General features: G+C 36.6%; 1 protein-coding gene across 1 annotated transcript in view; it reads right to left on the bottom strand.

Annotated features, from left to right (window-relative positions):
* Positions 1 to 13,046, bottom strand: part of LOC118186297 (short-chain dehydrogenase/reductase family 16C member 6-like) — a 67,556-nt gene that overhangs the window by 40,689 nt on the left and 13,821 nt on the right. Inside the window, exon 2 of the mRNA XM_035356383.2 lies at positions 6,705 to 6,944. Coding sequence (XP_035212274.2) covers positions 6,705 to 6,944 — 240 coding nt within the window. The remainder of the gene's footprint in view (positions 1 to 6,704; positions 6,945 to 13,046) is intronic.

The raw sequence follows: 13,046 nt of genomic DNA, 5'->3' as shown, positions 1-13,046 counted from the left end.
TCCTTTTGAGCGCCAGTTAAAATCTGAGACCATTTAGTTTTGTTTTGTTTTTTTTACACGAACGCAAATCTGTGTTCTCCTTTTTTTACTTGAAATAAATTTTAATTTTTTTCTTTTCATTTTTCTTTTTTGTTTTACACATGTAAATTATATATTTCTAGATGACTAGATTCATATATATTTTATAAAAATAATTGAAGTTTAGGGTTTGAAGACTTTTCTTGTCGGAAAGGCATCTTATACACTTACTATTAACAAAGTTGTAATTTCATTTTTTTACTTAAAATCTGAAAAGAATGCGCCTGAAACTTCATAAAGCTGTAAGGCTTGGGTTAAAGTTAAATACTATGGCTAGTTCCTACCAATATAACATTCTAAATCAAAGAAACTATTTAGATGACCAAGGACTGATTGGATTGTATTTTGGCAAATGATATGAGGGTTATCGGTCTAAGGGTAGGGATGCCCTAGTAGAGTTTGTTCTTAAAGATAAATAGCTCAGCTCGTATTCAGATTACACTTGCGAAAAACCACGAAGATATCCATCCAAGCAATTAATTTTTCAGAATTTAACTCTGAATCGAATTACAAACATTCAATTTTCTTATTACTCGGTCATATGCGGGCCTTAGATGACCAAGCGTCTGTTCAGGCAAGGCTTCGTCTTGCAATGCAGATTCCCGCGCAGAGTGCTACCCCGTGAATAACATTGTAGCCGATTTCCTAACTCATGAAAGTTTGAAGTTTTTTTTAAACACGTTCCACAAAAGTACTTGGGAGTGAGCGACAATAAAAATCACATCAGAGTTCAGTAAAGATGTGAAGAAAAATCTGAAACAGTCTTTGTAGCCGAACGAATCCAATAGTTAAGCCGGTCGAGACGCTTTGGAAGTGAAGAAATGTGCAAGGTAAGTGCGCAAAAGAAATGCCTTTTATCACCAAAATCAGTGCCTCATAATTAACATGCATTATAAACATAGACACACGACTACAATAGATAATATACACTAGACACAAAAGTACTGCTAAATATATGTAATCTTCTGGTGAATAATGCACAATACAAAAAATAAGAGTAATGAATTTTTTTTAAATTTTTTTTTTGGCACAAGTTAAATATATACCCACGCTATTTACAAAATTTAAGGGAGGTGCCTGAGCACCGCACGAGGCCGTTTCTTATTCACATTGCTGACAGGGTCATAGTAAAGAATAGGGATGGTGGGATTATGCACATCGCTAATGTTATAAAATTTTTTTGCCAGTTAGGCAAAATATACTTGAATTTCAGAGAGTTTGAGCTCACTGTGTATGGCCGTGTTTCTTATGAACCAGCGGCCTTTAGCCACTTCACGAAGAACAACATTTTGTAACCTTTGAATCTTTTTAATATGTAGGCATAAGTAAGCACGGGACGCAAAATGGTCTTATAGATGAGAAACTTGCATTCTAGAGATAACGCCGAGTTCCGAGCAATTAAGGGGGTACTTTTACGTACTCGAAACTTAGAGATAATATGTGTAATGTGTGGGGTCTATGTGAATTGATCATCTAAAACAACGCCAAGGTAGTTGGTATGCTTAGTACAGGGGATTGATTCTCCAAACATTTGGAGCTGAACATCCATGTTGATGCCCTTTTTTCTTCTGGTGAACAGGATGGCATCCGATTTTTGTACATTAATTTGTATCTTCCAGGCCATTAGCCAGGATTCCAGTGCATGAATGTGGTCTTGTGTTGTAATGACTGATCTAAAAGATGCACTTTGTAAAAGAATTGCAGTGTCATCTTCATAGAGTGCGAGTGTTGTGTAAGGTGTCTGTGGGATGTCATTCGTGTAAAGATTGAATAAAAGGGGCCCGAGAAGGGATCCCTGGGAGACCTCAGCCTGGGTAGGTCTGGGGGTGGATAATGTGTTGTTGACACAAACGACAAATTGTCGACCCATAAGGTAAGAACGTAAGATGTTGGTGATGTAGCCTGGTATTTCCAGGTTAATGAGTTTGTGGAGTAAACCCCCAAGCTATACGCGATCGAACGCCTTGACCACACCGAGAAACAGAGCAGCGGTGATAGATTTTTCTTGCATGTTCTTGGAAATTAACTCCGTTACACGGTACAATTGCTGAACAGTAGAGTGTTTCCTTCGGAAACCGTGCTGCTCATTGATCAGGATATTAATTTCTTCCACATGCTTGAGTAAGCTTTCTAGTATCATATGCTCAGCGACTTTACTGAGCGATGGCAAGAGGCTGATGGGCCTGTATGATACAAAGTCGTCTGGAGGCTTACCTTGCTTCAAAAGAGGTGAGATGACTGCAACCTTCCAGACTTATGCGAAGTGACCGAGCTTTAGCATGTAGTTTAAGATTTTGGCAAGTTTGAGCAACATATGCAGACCCATCGTTTTGAGCATCTTGTTAGATACTTGGCCAGGGCTCTTTCTGGTCTTCAGTTTTTCGATGTAGTCATAGACCTCCTCAAGCTGGACTGGAGGAGTGTTTGTGTAGGGTTCTGCTGGGAAGTTGGAGAGTGTTTGCATGACCAAATTTTCTGTGGGTGGGTGTGAAATGTTGTTAGTGCAGAACTGAGTATATGGTCACTTTACTTAACCTGTTCCGCCAAACTGAGTTAATGGCACTACAGGGTTAGGAAGTTATCCTATTCATTGCTAGCAATCTGACGGTTAGGCCGCCTTTCTACATTTTACTTTAATCTGTAGTTTCTTGGATATAATTATTTTCATTCACTTGCTTCATTATCTCTAAGATGCCCTTGTTGCAGTAATAGTCCGTGAACAGTCTATTCACAGGATATGTGATGTAGTCGGAAGGAAAGAACTGCTGTCGAAGGTGCTCTGTCAGAGGGCAGGAGAGCAGGTAATGAAGTGCGTCCGCGTCTTCTCCGCGAAAACCGCAAGAACAGTTGACGTCCCGTCTGAGGAAACGTCTGTAATACGCTGGGAATTTCCCGTGGTTGGTACAGGCTTGGAGGAAGAGTCGGTTGAATTTCAGCCTCTTGAGAGAAGGTATTGGGAAGATGTTGTAAGTAAATCTTCCTGTCTCTTCTTCCTGCCATCGTGATGCCCATGTCTCTTGAAATGCTGTCTTGAGGAGCCTTTTTGCAACTTCTGCGGAAAGCGGAACTTCCTTGTCAATTTCTGGTTTAAGAGCTGCAGTCTTAGCTAGTTCATCCGCTCGTTCGTTGCCTTTCTGCCCGGTATGTCCTTTTATCCAGTTGATCTTTAAAGGTATGGAAGAGCCTAACGTCAAGAAGATCTCTCTAAGTGCTGCCGTGTGTGGATGTTTTGGAGGAAAGGAATTCAGCGCATTCAGAACGCTCATGCTATCTGTGAAGAATGAAGTGTGAGCTGCTGGTTGTGTACCTAACCATAGTGCTGCTTCTTTGAGTGCTAGGGACTCGGCTTGGAAGACTGAAGCATGATCGCTTAGACGGAATTGTGCTTGATAAATTTCTTCATTGTTCGAAAAGACCGTGAACGCTGCCCCTACTCGTCCTGAAATTTTTGAACCGTCAGAAAAAATCTCTCTTTGTTGTCCTGAGGGTGGCGATTTGCACCAGGAAAGGATGGGTAGATCTCCTGGGTGTAAGTTAGGGGAATCTTGGAAGCTTTCTATGCTGGCATATGATAGATGTAAATCTTTTTTAGTGTGAAGGTCCTCTTTGTAATGTAGAAGTCGATAGATTGATCTTTCTAATTCTGCTTTTAGGTCGAGGTGGAGCGTGCCAGCTAAGACCTGAAGTTCGGCCAGCTACTCAGCTTTCTCAATCTATGTGTAAGCGATTCTGTCAGGGCCAGTTAAGGGCGGAATGGGGTGTGGCATCTTAAGTTTTGAGGTAGTCTTTCAAACGGAGTTATCTTCCCCAGACAGCGATGATAGGTGGTTAGCCCAGTCTTTGTCAGCGTATTGTTGTGTCAGGAACCTGACTTGCCGATTCAGCAGAGCTTTGTCGGGTGGGTAGCGGGATCGCTGCCACTGTCTCCTAGCAGCATTTCTTCTTTTGATTAGGCTTGTCAGTATTTTATTGCACTTTTTGGGACGGCTGAAGGCACAAGTATTGTTTTGCTGCAAGGCAGTTTTCATATCTGCAGTGAAAGTTCTAATTAAGTCATCTAACTCATCACTCGTCTGTGGGGTTGGTATAAATAGTGCGGTGTTATTTAAGGCTTTGGTGTAACGAAACCAATTAGTAATAAAGGCCTTACTGAGTGGTGTGTTACGAACAGCGACATCAAGCTCAATGAGAACTGAGTAAAGTTCACTCAGAATTTCAACATGTCTCGATGCCTCTTAACATGAAGAAGTCCAGTACTGATGCTGAAGCATGATCGTAACGTGTTGGCGGTTTGTGGAGCTGCGATGGTAAAACCGGCCGCCTGCACAAATCTGAGGATTACACGTCCTAGGAAAGTATCGTTTCTGCAGTTCCACTCGCTGTGATGTGCGTTAAAATCTCCTCCGAAGATGATTCTATTGTTAAGACGGGATAAGGCTTAAAAATCTTGCAAAATAATCCTTCGTGATCTGTGGCTACATGATACATAGGAGATAAGAGTCATTGGTGGTGAGGTGAGTGGAGTCATTGTGATAGCTAAGGCCTCTGGGGCTAAAAGCTGTGGCAATGTATTGTGGTAATGAGCGATGAATCGCTTAATTAGGATAATAAGTCTCCCTCCAGGACATTGACTAGTTCTTCTGCTGTCCCATCTGTATTGAGCATAGTTAGCAATATTGATGGTATAAGTAGGACTAAGCTTGTATTCCTGTAGGAATAAGACATCAGGACTGTACTGATCTATAAAAATTTGAAATTCCTGTAATTTTGGCAACAGACCATTTGCGTTCCATGTCACAATTTTAAGAATACTATACATGATTAGCTGCGTTTACCTAACCCGTTCACCTCTTCGAGGACTAAATACAGAATATAAATTTTCTCCATATAAGTACCAGCATTTTTTCTCTGGGCCATGTTTTTTAAATATTTGAATTATAACAGAAATATTAGTGCCTAATTCATTTTGGAATTCATTCATAACAGTAAATAAAGATGACATTTCAGATAACTGATTATTAATGTTAGAAACATGAGGTCTAGGGGTGGAATTAACACGAACAGGTGCAGCAGCAGTGGTGACCGCGGACGAATTCTCATTATTGGTCGTGGCAGGCATATTAATTGTTGGCCTATTATCTGTTGGAATAGGCTGAATGGGTGCCTGTGCAAAACTAAGTCCGGGTCTAACATTTGAATTTTTGTGGAAGTTAACATTTGATTTCTTCTTATAGGTAGAAAATTTCGGGTACCACCTATACGAGGCTGTATGAGGGCCTAGGCAGTTGGCACACTTGGGCGTCTCAATACGTCCCTGAATGTCACAATCGCCAGCACGGTAGAAACCAGCACATTTTACTCATCTAGATGCGACATAACAATTTTCCGATGAGTGGTGCCACTTTTGGCAATTGTGGCAATTGTGGCATTGAGGGACTTGACTTTTGGAGACATATTTCTCTATTTTAACACGAAAAAGCATCATATAGATTACGTCAAATTTTTTAAAAATTTTCGCATGGTTAGACCTGAGCCTGAAAAAGGGGCATAAGTACTTTGGTTTTAAACCTTGATAATTGAACGACTTTAAACACATCATATCTATACTCCTCAAGAGAGCCTTTAATAATAATAAATGAAAGAGCTTTTACTTTGTGCAATGAAAATCCTTCAGTGATGATGTGGATTGAGAAAAGTCTAGTTGCAGTGATTACTTTTTAATGAAGGCATTTTACAGCAGTTATTTGTTGCTATGGCCAATCTGATATGAAATTAGTTTTAAATATGAAATTTGTTTTTTTTTGACACTTCCCAGATAATATGGAGTAATCCATTTTCTTGAGAAAGTCCTATATTAAGAAAATTGGTACTTCTATGTTATAGCAACCCCCAAATATACTTGGCGATTTTAGATTTGAGGATTACACGTCCTAGGAAATCTGAGGATCTCGGCTATAATTTCGCCAAGCGCGAATATAAAAATAAACACAATATATAATAAAAATACTCACGTATTGTTTCCTAAGAATACTTTTAAGAAGCCTTATTATTTTATCGCATGTAATTGTTCCAGTCACACATATTAAGCTGTTTGTTACACTCTTTCATGGACGTCAACTCCTCCAGCTAAGAATACATAAATCTAATAGCAGTGACGAATGATATTCTGGAACCGCCAAACCAATTTCCGACCACGGTGGCCATTCTTTTTACAATTTTTAACATTGCATCTCCAAATGGTTTCGTCGTAAACAAAGTTTCATGTTATGGCCATTTTAGCGGACTCGTTTCGTTAGGTAAAAGTTTTTTTCTTGAAAAAATATGACATTCACCTCATTACTTGGTGAATTAAAGATTGTTTACGTCATATTCACACACAAAAAAAAGGCAGGGAATATATTTTTTAATGAACAATGCAAATTCGAAAATCTCATCAAAAATAAATAATATAAGAATAAGCGGCGAGAGCAGAAATGTAACATGGTGCTAATATACGATTACGTGGTGAGGTATAAGAACAGGCAGACAGATCTTGGCGAGATATCTCGGCTGGTTGGCGATTCAATCTCGGGGAGCGGGATAACAAAGAAGTGCCGGAATATTATATGTAACTCAGTTTCACTTACCCAGAAATGTGATAACGTGTTGACATGAAGTGTTTTCATTATCTGGTTGTTGGATAGTTCAAGTAAAGGCTTTCCTGGCAGAATTCCCGCATTGTTAATCAGAATATCCACATCGCCTACTTCTCGCCGAACTTTCGATGCTAATTCTTCCACTTGATTTTCATTACTGATGTCACATGTATAGGCATAGGCCTTGCATTGCATCTGTCTTATATTCTGCATTGCTTCATTATTGCGGACCTGTAATAGAAACAATTTTTGAAATTAATAAATTTTAATATTTAAATTTCTAACAATATATGATGCATTTTAATAATACATTTTTACAGTTATTCAAGTTATTCAATTTAATTAAATACTACCTTGTTTGTATTTAGAAATTAAAGCATGTTACAAGATCTTTGTTACGTTATTTCGGAATCTTTATGAAATAATTAGCTGCATATACTACTATGCGATTGCTGAAATCATTAAAGAGAATCTGACAGAGTAAATGGATCCCACAACTTAATACACTTGATTTCATTTTGAAGTTTATACGCAACATGACACAGGATTGGAATTTAATAGATTTCTATTCAGGCTTCCAAAACCTCTAGTTCACACTTCTGCTTAAATTCTCTAGTTCACACTTCAATTCACACTTCTGCTTAAAAGATTACCGAGATAATCGAAATAATACTCTATCCTTCATACAGCAAGACTGCGTAATCATCTGTAGTGGACGGATTTAAGAAAATAACAACGTCAAAAAGATGCTCTGAACGTTATAAATTTACTATACAGGGTTAAGCATTCATCCCGTAAAACTATAACTAAAGATATATTTATAAAATAAATTTAAGGATCGTTTATAGTTAAATTTAGGCTACTTGCGTATTATCGCAACCATCTTAGAAGTCACCGAAATTTCAGAATGTGCATAATGATTCTTCGGGCAACTGCTCAACAATTCTTTAGTCAAGCAACGTTGCCATTTTTGCGCGTTTCTTTTTGTTGTATTCAGAGTTTAAAGTTTTTTTTTATCGAATGTTTTAGCCTTAAACTCAATTTTCAAGCATTCGCTTGTATAATTTTTGCAGCAAAGAAACTGCGGTAACTACAGGAATTCAAAATTTTTTGCCGAAAGGAACAATCGCATAATTAACACTGCGCCAAGGTCCATGGAAAAAAGTAACTCCAAAACAGGATTTCGCAAAAAGTGTTTTATTTTTTAATGCACCATATAATCCTTACTTAATAATTAAAATAAGCATTTTAAATTACTAAAGTATGTTTTCTTCTGTTTTGTTGAAAATACTTGCCGTCTTAAAATAAATATCGATAGTTTGGAAATCTAAACACTCAATCTTAGTCGCGAAATTACGGCAAGGTTATTGCTTTACCACATAAGTTACCACCTGAGTATAATAATATTTGCTACTAAAATATTCATTACATTGCAGTTGCTTTTTACATGTAGTCGCTTCAGTCGTCGTGAACTGAAACTGGGATCAACAATAGCAATGTTTAGCGGTGTTAATCATTCACCCTCTTGTAAACCACTCAAGGTATCCATCCGTACGCTTTTAAAGTTGTCAGTTTGGGTTGAAATGTTGATTTTATGCTTTCGATATGTTAAAATCACATCTTTTTCTTTTGAATTCTGGTGAAATTTGTTTATCATCTAGAACTTGAGTTATATACAGGTGATTTAATATTTAGCTCATAGTTTAGTTTTTAATTTGCAAACCAGAGCTTTACAAAATGTTCATTTTCGTGATTTGTTCAGCGTTTGTTTTTATTTGATTCAGAAAATTTCCAACAAAAATTCAACTTTTGGATTAACAAAATCTGAATAAATTTAGATAATGGAACTTCAGGATAAACAAATCTCTAATAAACAAAAATTGGGTACTTACGCTGTTGTCGCAACAACCTTAGTAGAAATTGTCAAAAATTTCACAATACATCAAGCTGTGGTAACCATGCACATAACAATTATTCAGGCAGCCATGCGCATGACAAAAATTCAGTTTCCAACTTCGCCATTTTCGTATGCTTTTTTTTTTTTTTTTTTATTCCAACTTTTATAAAAAAATTATGATTATTTGTCTTAAATTCGATTTAAAAAATTTGCCTACGTAGGATTTTCCTATAAAGAGGTGAAATTTCTGCAGGAATACATTATTTTGTCGCAAAATCGCTAAAGGAACAATGCTTCGAGTTTTCTCAAAGCGATCGCTACGAAATTTTCACACCAAAATTCGTTTGTAACTAGGTGTACTGATAGAGTTTTGGAATAAATATATAGTTGAAATGTAGATATAAATGTAGTAATATGTGTGCATTAAGATATGATTTTTTACAATAAAAGTAATAGTTCTTTTTCTTTTGTAAAATTCACCATGCCGCGCCAAGGTGGTTGCGAAAATACGTAAGTACCAAAAATTGAACTTTAGGATCTCATCTGATCATAAATCATGTCTTATAATCTAATGGGTTTGCTAAACCTGTTAAAATGTTTCAATACTATGCGTTTGCCCTAAATGTAATGTTTTATTTCTGCATAAAGCGCTAATACATTAAAAATTAAGTATTACAACTATATTCCAGAAGTAAACAGTAAAAATATTAGAAGAGGAAATTGCAGATTTTATGGAAATCATTTTAGTTAAAATTTTGCAAGTAAAAGTTTCGAAAGAGAAATCTTTCAAGTTAAAAATTTAACACGTATCATCAATTTTTCAGAAACTCTGCAAAATTAAAATACAAATGTATTATCGTAAAAAGTCTCATTTTCCTGCCTGGTTGATAGGCCATTCATGCGCGTTGTATATAGGAAGTATGCACAAGATCCTATAGTAAAATCATATAAATATTGTATATTTATTAAAAAATCAACTGCTACTCTGGAAGTCTTTACTGGTTCAACTGCTAGTCTGGAATAGTTATAAAATTAACACACATAATTTTATAACTCTACCACAGAAAACAAATTTACATCAATCTTTAATGCATACGAAATTACAATCTTTCAAAACTTCAAGGTAGTCCTACTAGCTTCCTGTAATCTAAGGTTCCAGGAGCAACAGCAGGCATGCCTCTTATACAACGTCATTCATATTAATGACAAACCGTCGTAAAACTGGCCCACCAGGCGGCCGAGCGGTAATGTCGCTGAACACTGGTAGTTCGGTCCGAGGTTCGAATCCCGCGAACGGGCTGGCTGCATGGGTGTTTTCGTGGTTTTCCCCATGTGCAACGTGTATACGAGCCAATTTCTCTTAGAAAGTCCTCCACGAAGGCATCCCTCCCTTTAGGCAGATAGCCCTAGTGTGCTTTGCCATAATTAAATACACCACACCATCGTCGTAAAACTTCCGATATTCTTCTTGAATGCTCTTCTGTCTAAGGAAAAATGTTAAGTCAGGTTTCCTCGTGCATCTTAATATTGGCGGGGAGCTTTAACGTTAATGTGACTTCTTTATTGCCATGATAAGAGGACACGAATATGTATCATGATAAGAGTACGTGTGAGATATGAGTACGATGAGATACGAGCGTGTACATAGAGAGAGTAGCTACCATCTAATTAGGAATTTATGTGTAGATTGTAATAATTTTGAGTTTGGAAATTCCAAAATATGTGCTTAGTATTAAGAAACCAATTTAAAAGTTCGAAGACATACGAAAAGGCCAGTTGACCCTAAGCAGGGGAATTAAGATAAATGTGCTATATTGGACATATGTGTAACGTATATACGAGCCAGTTTTCTTTAAAAAGTCCTCCGTGAAGGTATCCCTTCCCTTATTAGGCAGATAGCACTACTGCGTTTGGCCATAATAAACTATGCTGACATAATCAGGAGTCTGCCTTCCTAACCTGATTAAAAAATACATAAAGAACTTAGTTGCACGGTTTTGATTATGTGCAGATTGTAAAAAAAATTACCCGTTAAAGCAGCCTTGGAGATATATTAATAATACAGGGGCTGCTAATAATGGCGGATTTTAAATCAAAATTCTCGAGGAGAAATTGAATTCAGAATAATCATGGATCTTTTTATAGGAGATAATACCGCAAGCAATTTTTTTAGAAGGGTATATAAATTAATATTTCTTATTTTCCACCTCAAAATGCATTGCTCTTCTCTTATACATAGCATTGCTCTTATTTTCAAAGCATTGTCCCTTAGCTTTAATCCTGACCCTTAGTAAGACCTAGCGGGGCAGAATCATTTATCATTTGAAGCAGTTATTTGGAAGAGCTTGAATACATCGGGTAAAATACTCGATAATCGCAGTATATAGAGGAAACTGGAGCAAAAACATTGTCAAAAATTTTTTATGTCTTTCCGATTTCGCCCTTTGGTTTTTGAAATAAATAAGGTTTCAGATTTAAAATTACGTCAAAGGGGCGTTCTTTTAACATTTTGTGTGTTACCTTTATTTATTAAATATAATGATCTTCGCATTCAAACCGTCAAATTCAATTCAACAATATCGCGAAATAATTTTAAAATGAGCATTAGCATTTCCGATGCACAGTCTCGAGATAATTTTTTTTTTTTTTTTTTTTTTTCCGGTACAGTGTTGCCGTTGCTCGCTTTGAAATCCTTGAGTTTGTTAATCAAATATTTGTTAAAGTTTTACAAAATATGAAATCGATAATAAAATTCCAATTTGGGCTTCCATATGCGCCTATTCGCAGGAGGATTACGTTAGTCAAAATTGGATGGCTCTAGGTACCGTTGTTTTATTGCAATGAGAGAAACATGCATACATTTATGCAGATTCTTCATTATTTAATTTCTTTAAATATAATATAGGGCGATAACATTTGAAATGTGAAACAACGCAAAATGCCAAAACTAAATTAATAGTTCTGGGCAAATTTCGCGTTTGGACTAAACTAAAGCTATATTTATGTTTAGAATAATTTTGCAACAGTCGAAATCGGTTAACAACGAAACTTTTTCTCGCTAGAACTGTTCATTTGGGTCACAGACAAATTTTTGGCAAGTTTTATAAATGGAAAAGGATCTGCAATAACTCCTATATAGTATGATGGATTACAAATGTATTTGCCCATCTTAGAAAACTAAATTTTAAAGAATTTAAAATACTGTAAAAAAGCATTACTTTTAATTTTCTGTTTGGATTTTAATACATACGGGAAAAAAATTAATTCTGAAACTTCCAAGTACTGTAATTATTTAATTAAATTATTTATTTACGGTAACTTAATATTTAAATTTGGAAAGACGTTACTTTGAGATTCAAAAGTCGAAAACCGAGTTTTCTGCATTTTGAGATTAGTGTAGGTACAAGAAATCATTATGAATATGAAAAAAAATCATAATTACAAATGGACTGCGATTCTACGTCTAATAGTACAAATGTGCATTAAAAATATCAACAAGGGAAAAAAGAATAAACTCAGAATTGTGAGATCAATAATTCTGAGTCATCGAGAGCAGACGCATGTTGGATGTTTCAAAGCAAATTTTGCTGAGCCGATAGTGAAATTCTAAAGCTGCTGCATTTTCTGGTATTAATTTAAGTATTGACTAGTACTACGAATATTACAAATATATATGTCAGAACGATGCCATGGATTATTGAGAGCAATCTGAAAGACCGAATTTTGTAAATGCAGTAATTAATCAAGATCAGAATTCCTAATAAGCCGTTATTTTTAGAGCCTAAATTCCAATTATTTAACACAAGGAAGAAAGCTGCTTGGTAAAAATCATAATCAGTGATTGATCAACGCAGTGTTTGTGCTGCTGCCAAGTACATAGCTGTAAAACCTGGGGATGTATATAACGGCTGGATGGTTTGGTTTATTTTATTATGTAAAAGTATTCGAGAGCTCTGCCTTAAGGGAAGGAAGACTTCGTGGATAACTTTCCAAGGGAAACTAGCTAGTATACACGTCACACATGCGGAAAAACACGAAAACGCCCGTTCTTTTCAGCCATTTTAAACCCTGCTTTAGATGTGTACATTTGTTTTCCGCAATTAGGCGCGTGAGTCGCAGGTGTCATCCACCTATTAAAATGCATCTGGAATAACGAAAATCGGTACTTACGTATTAACGTAGTTACCTTGGCGCAGTTTGGCGATTTTTTGCATATGGGAGGCTTTGGTTTGGTTTATTAGATTACGGCAAAGCACTCGAGGGCATCTGCCTTTAAGGGAGGGATGCCTTCGTGGAGGACTTTTTAAGGGAAACTGGCTCGTATACACGTTACACATGGGGAATACCACGAAAACACCCATGCAGCCTGTCCGTTCGAGGGATTCGAACCTCGGACCGAACTACAAGTGTTCAGCGACGTTACTGTTCGGCCTCTG

The sequence above is a fragment of the Stegodyphus dumicola genome, chromosome 2 (assembly GCF_044657685.1).
Source record: "Stegodyphus dumicola isolate Sdum_Otavi_A_Nest chromosome 2, ASM4465768v1".
NCBI lineage: Eukaryota > Metazoa > Arthropoda > Arachnida > Araneae > Eresidae > Stegodyphus > Stegodyphus dumicola.
This window is presented reverse-complemented; position numbering and strand designations above follow the sequence as displayed.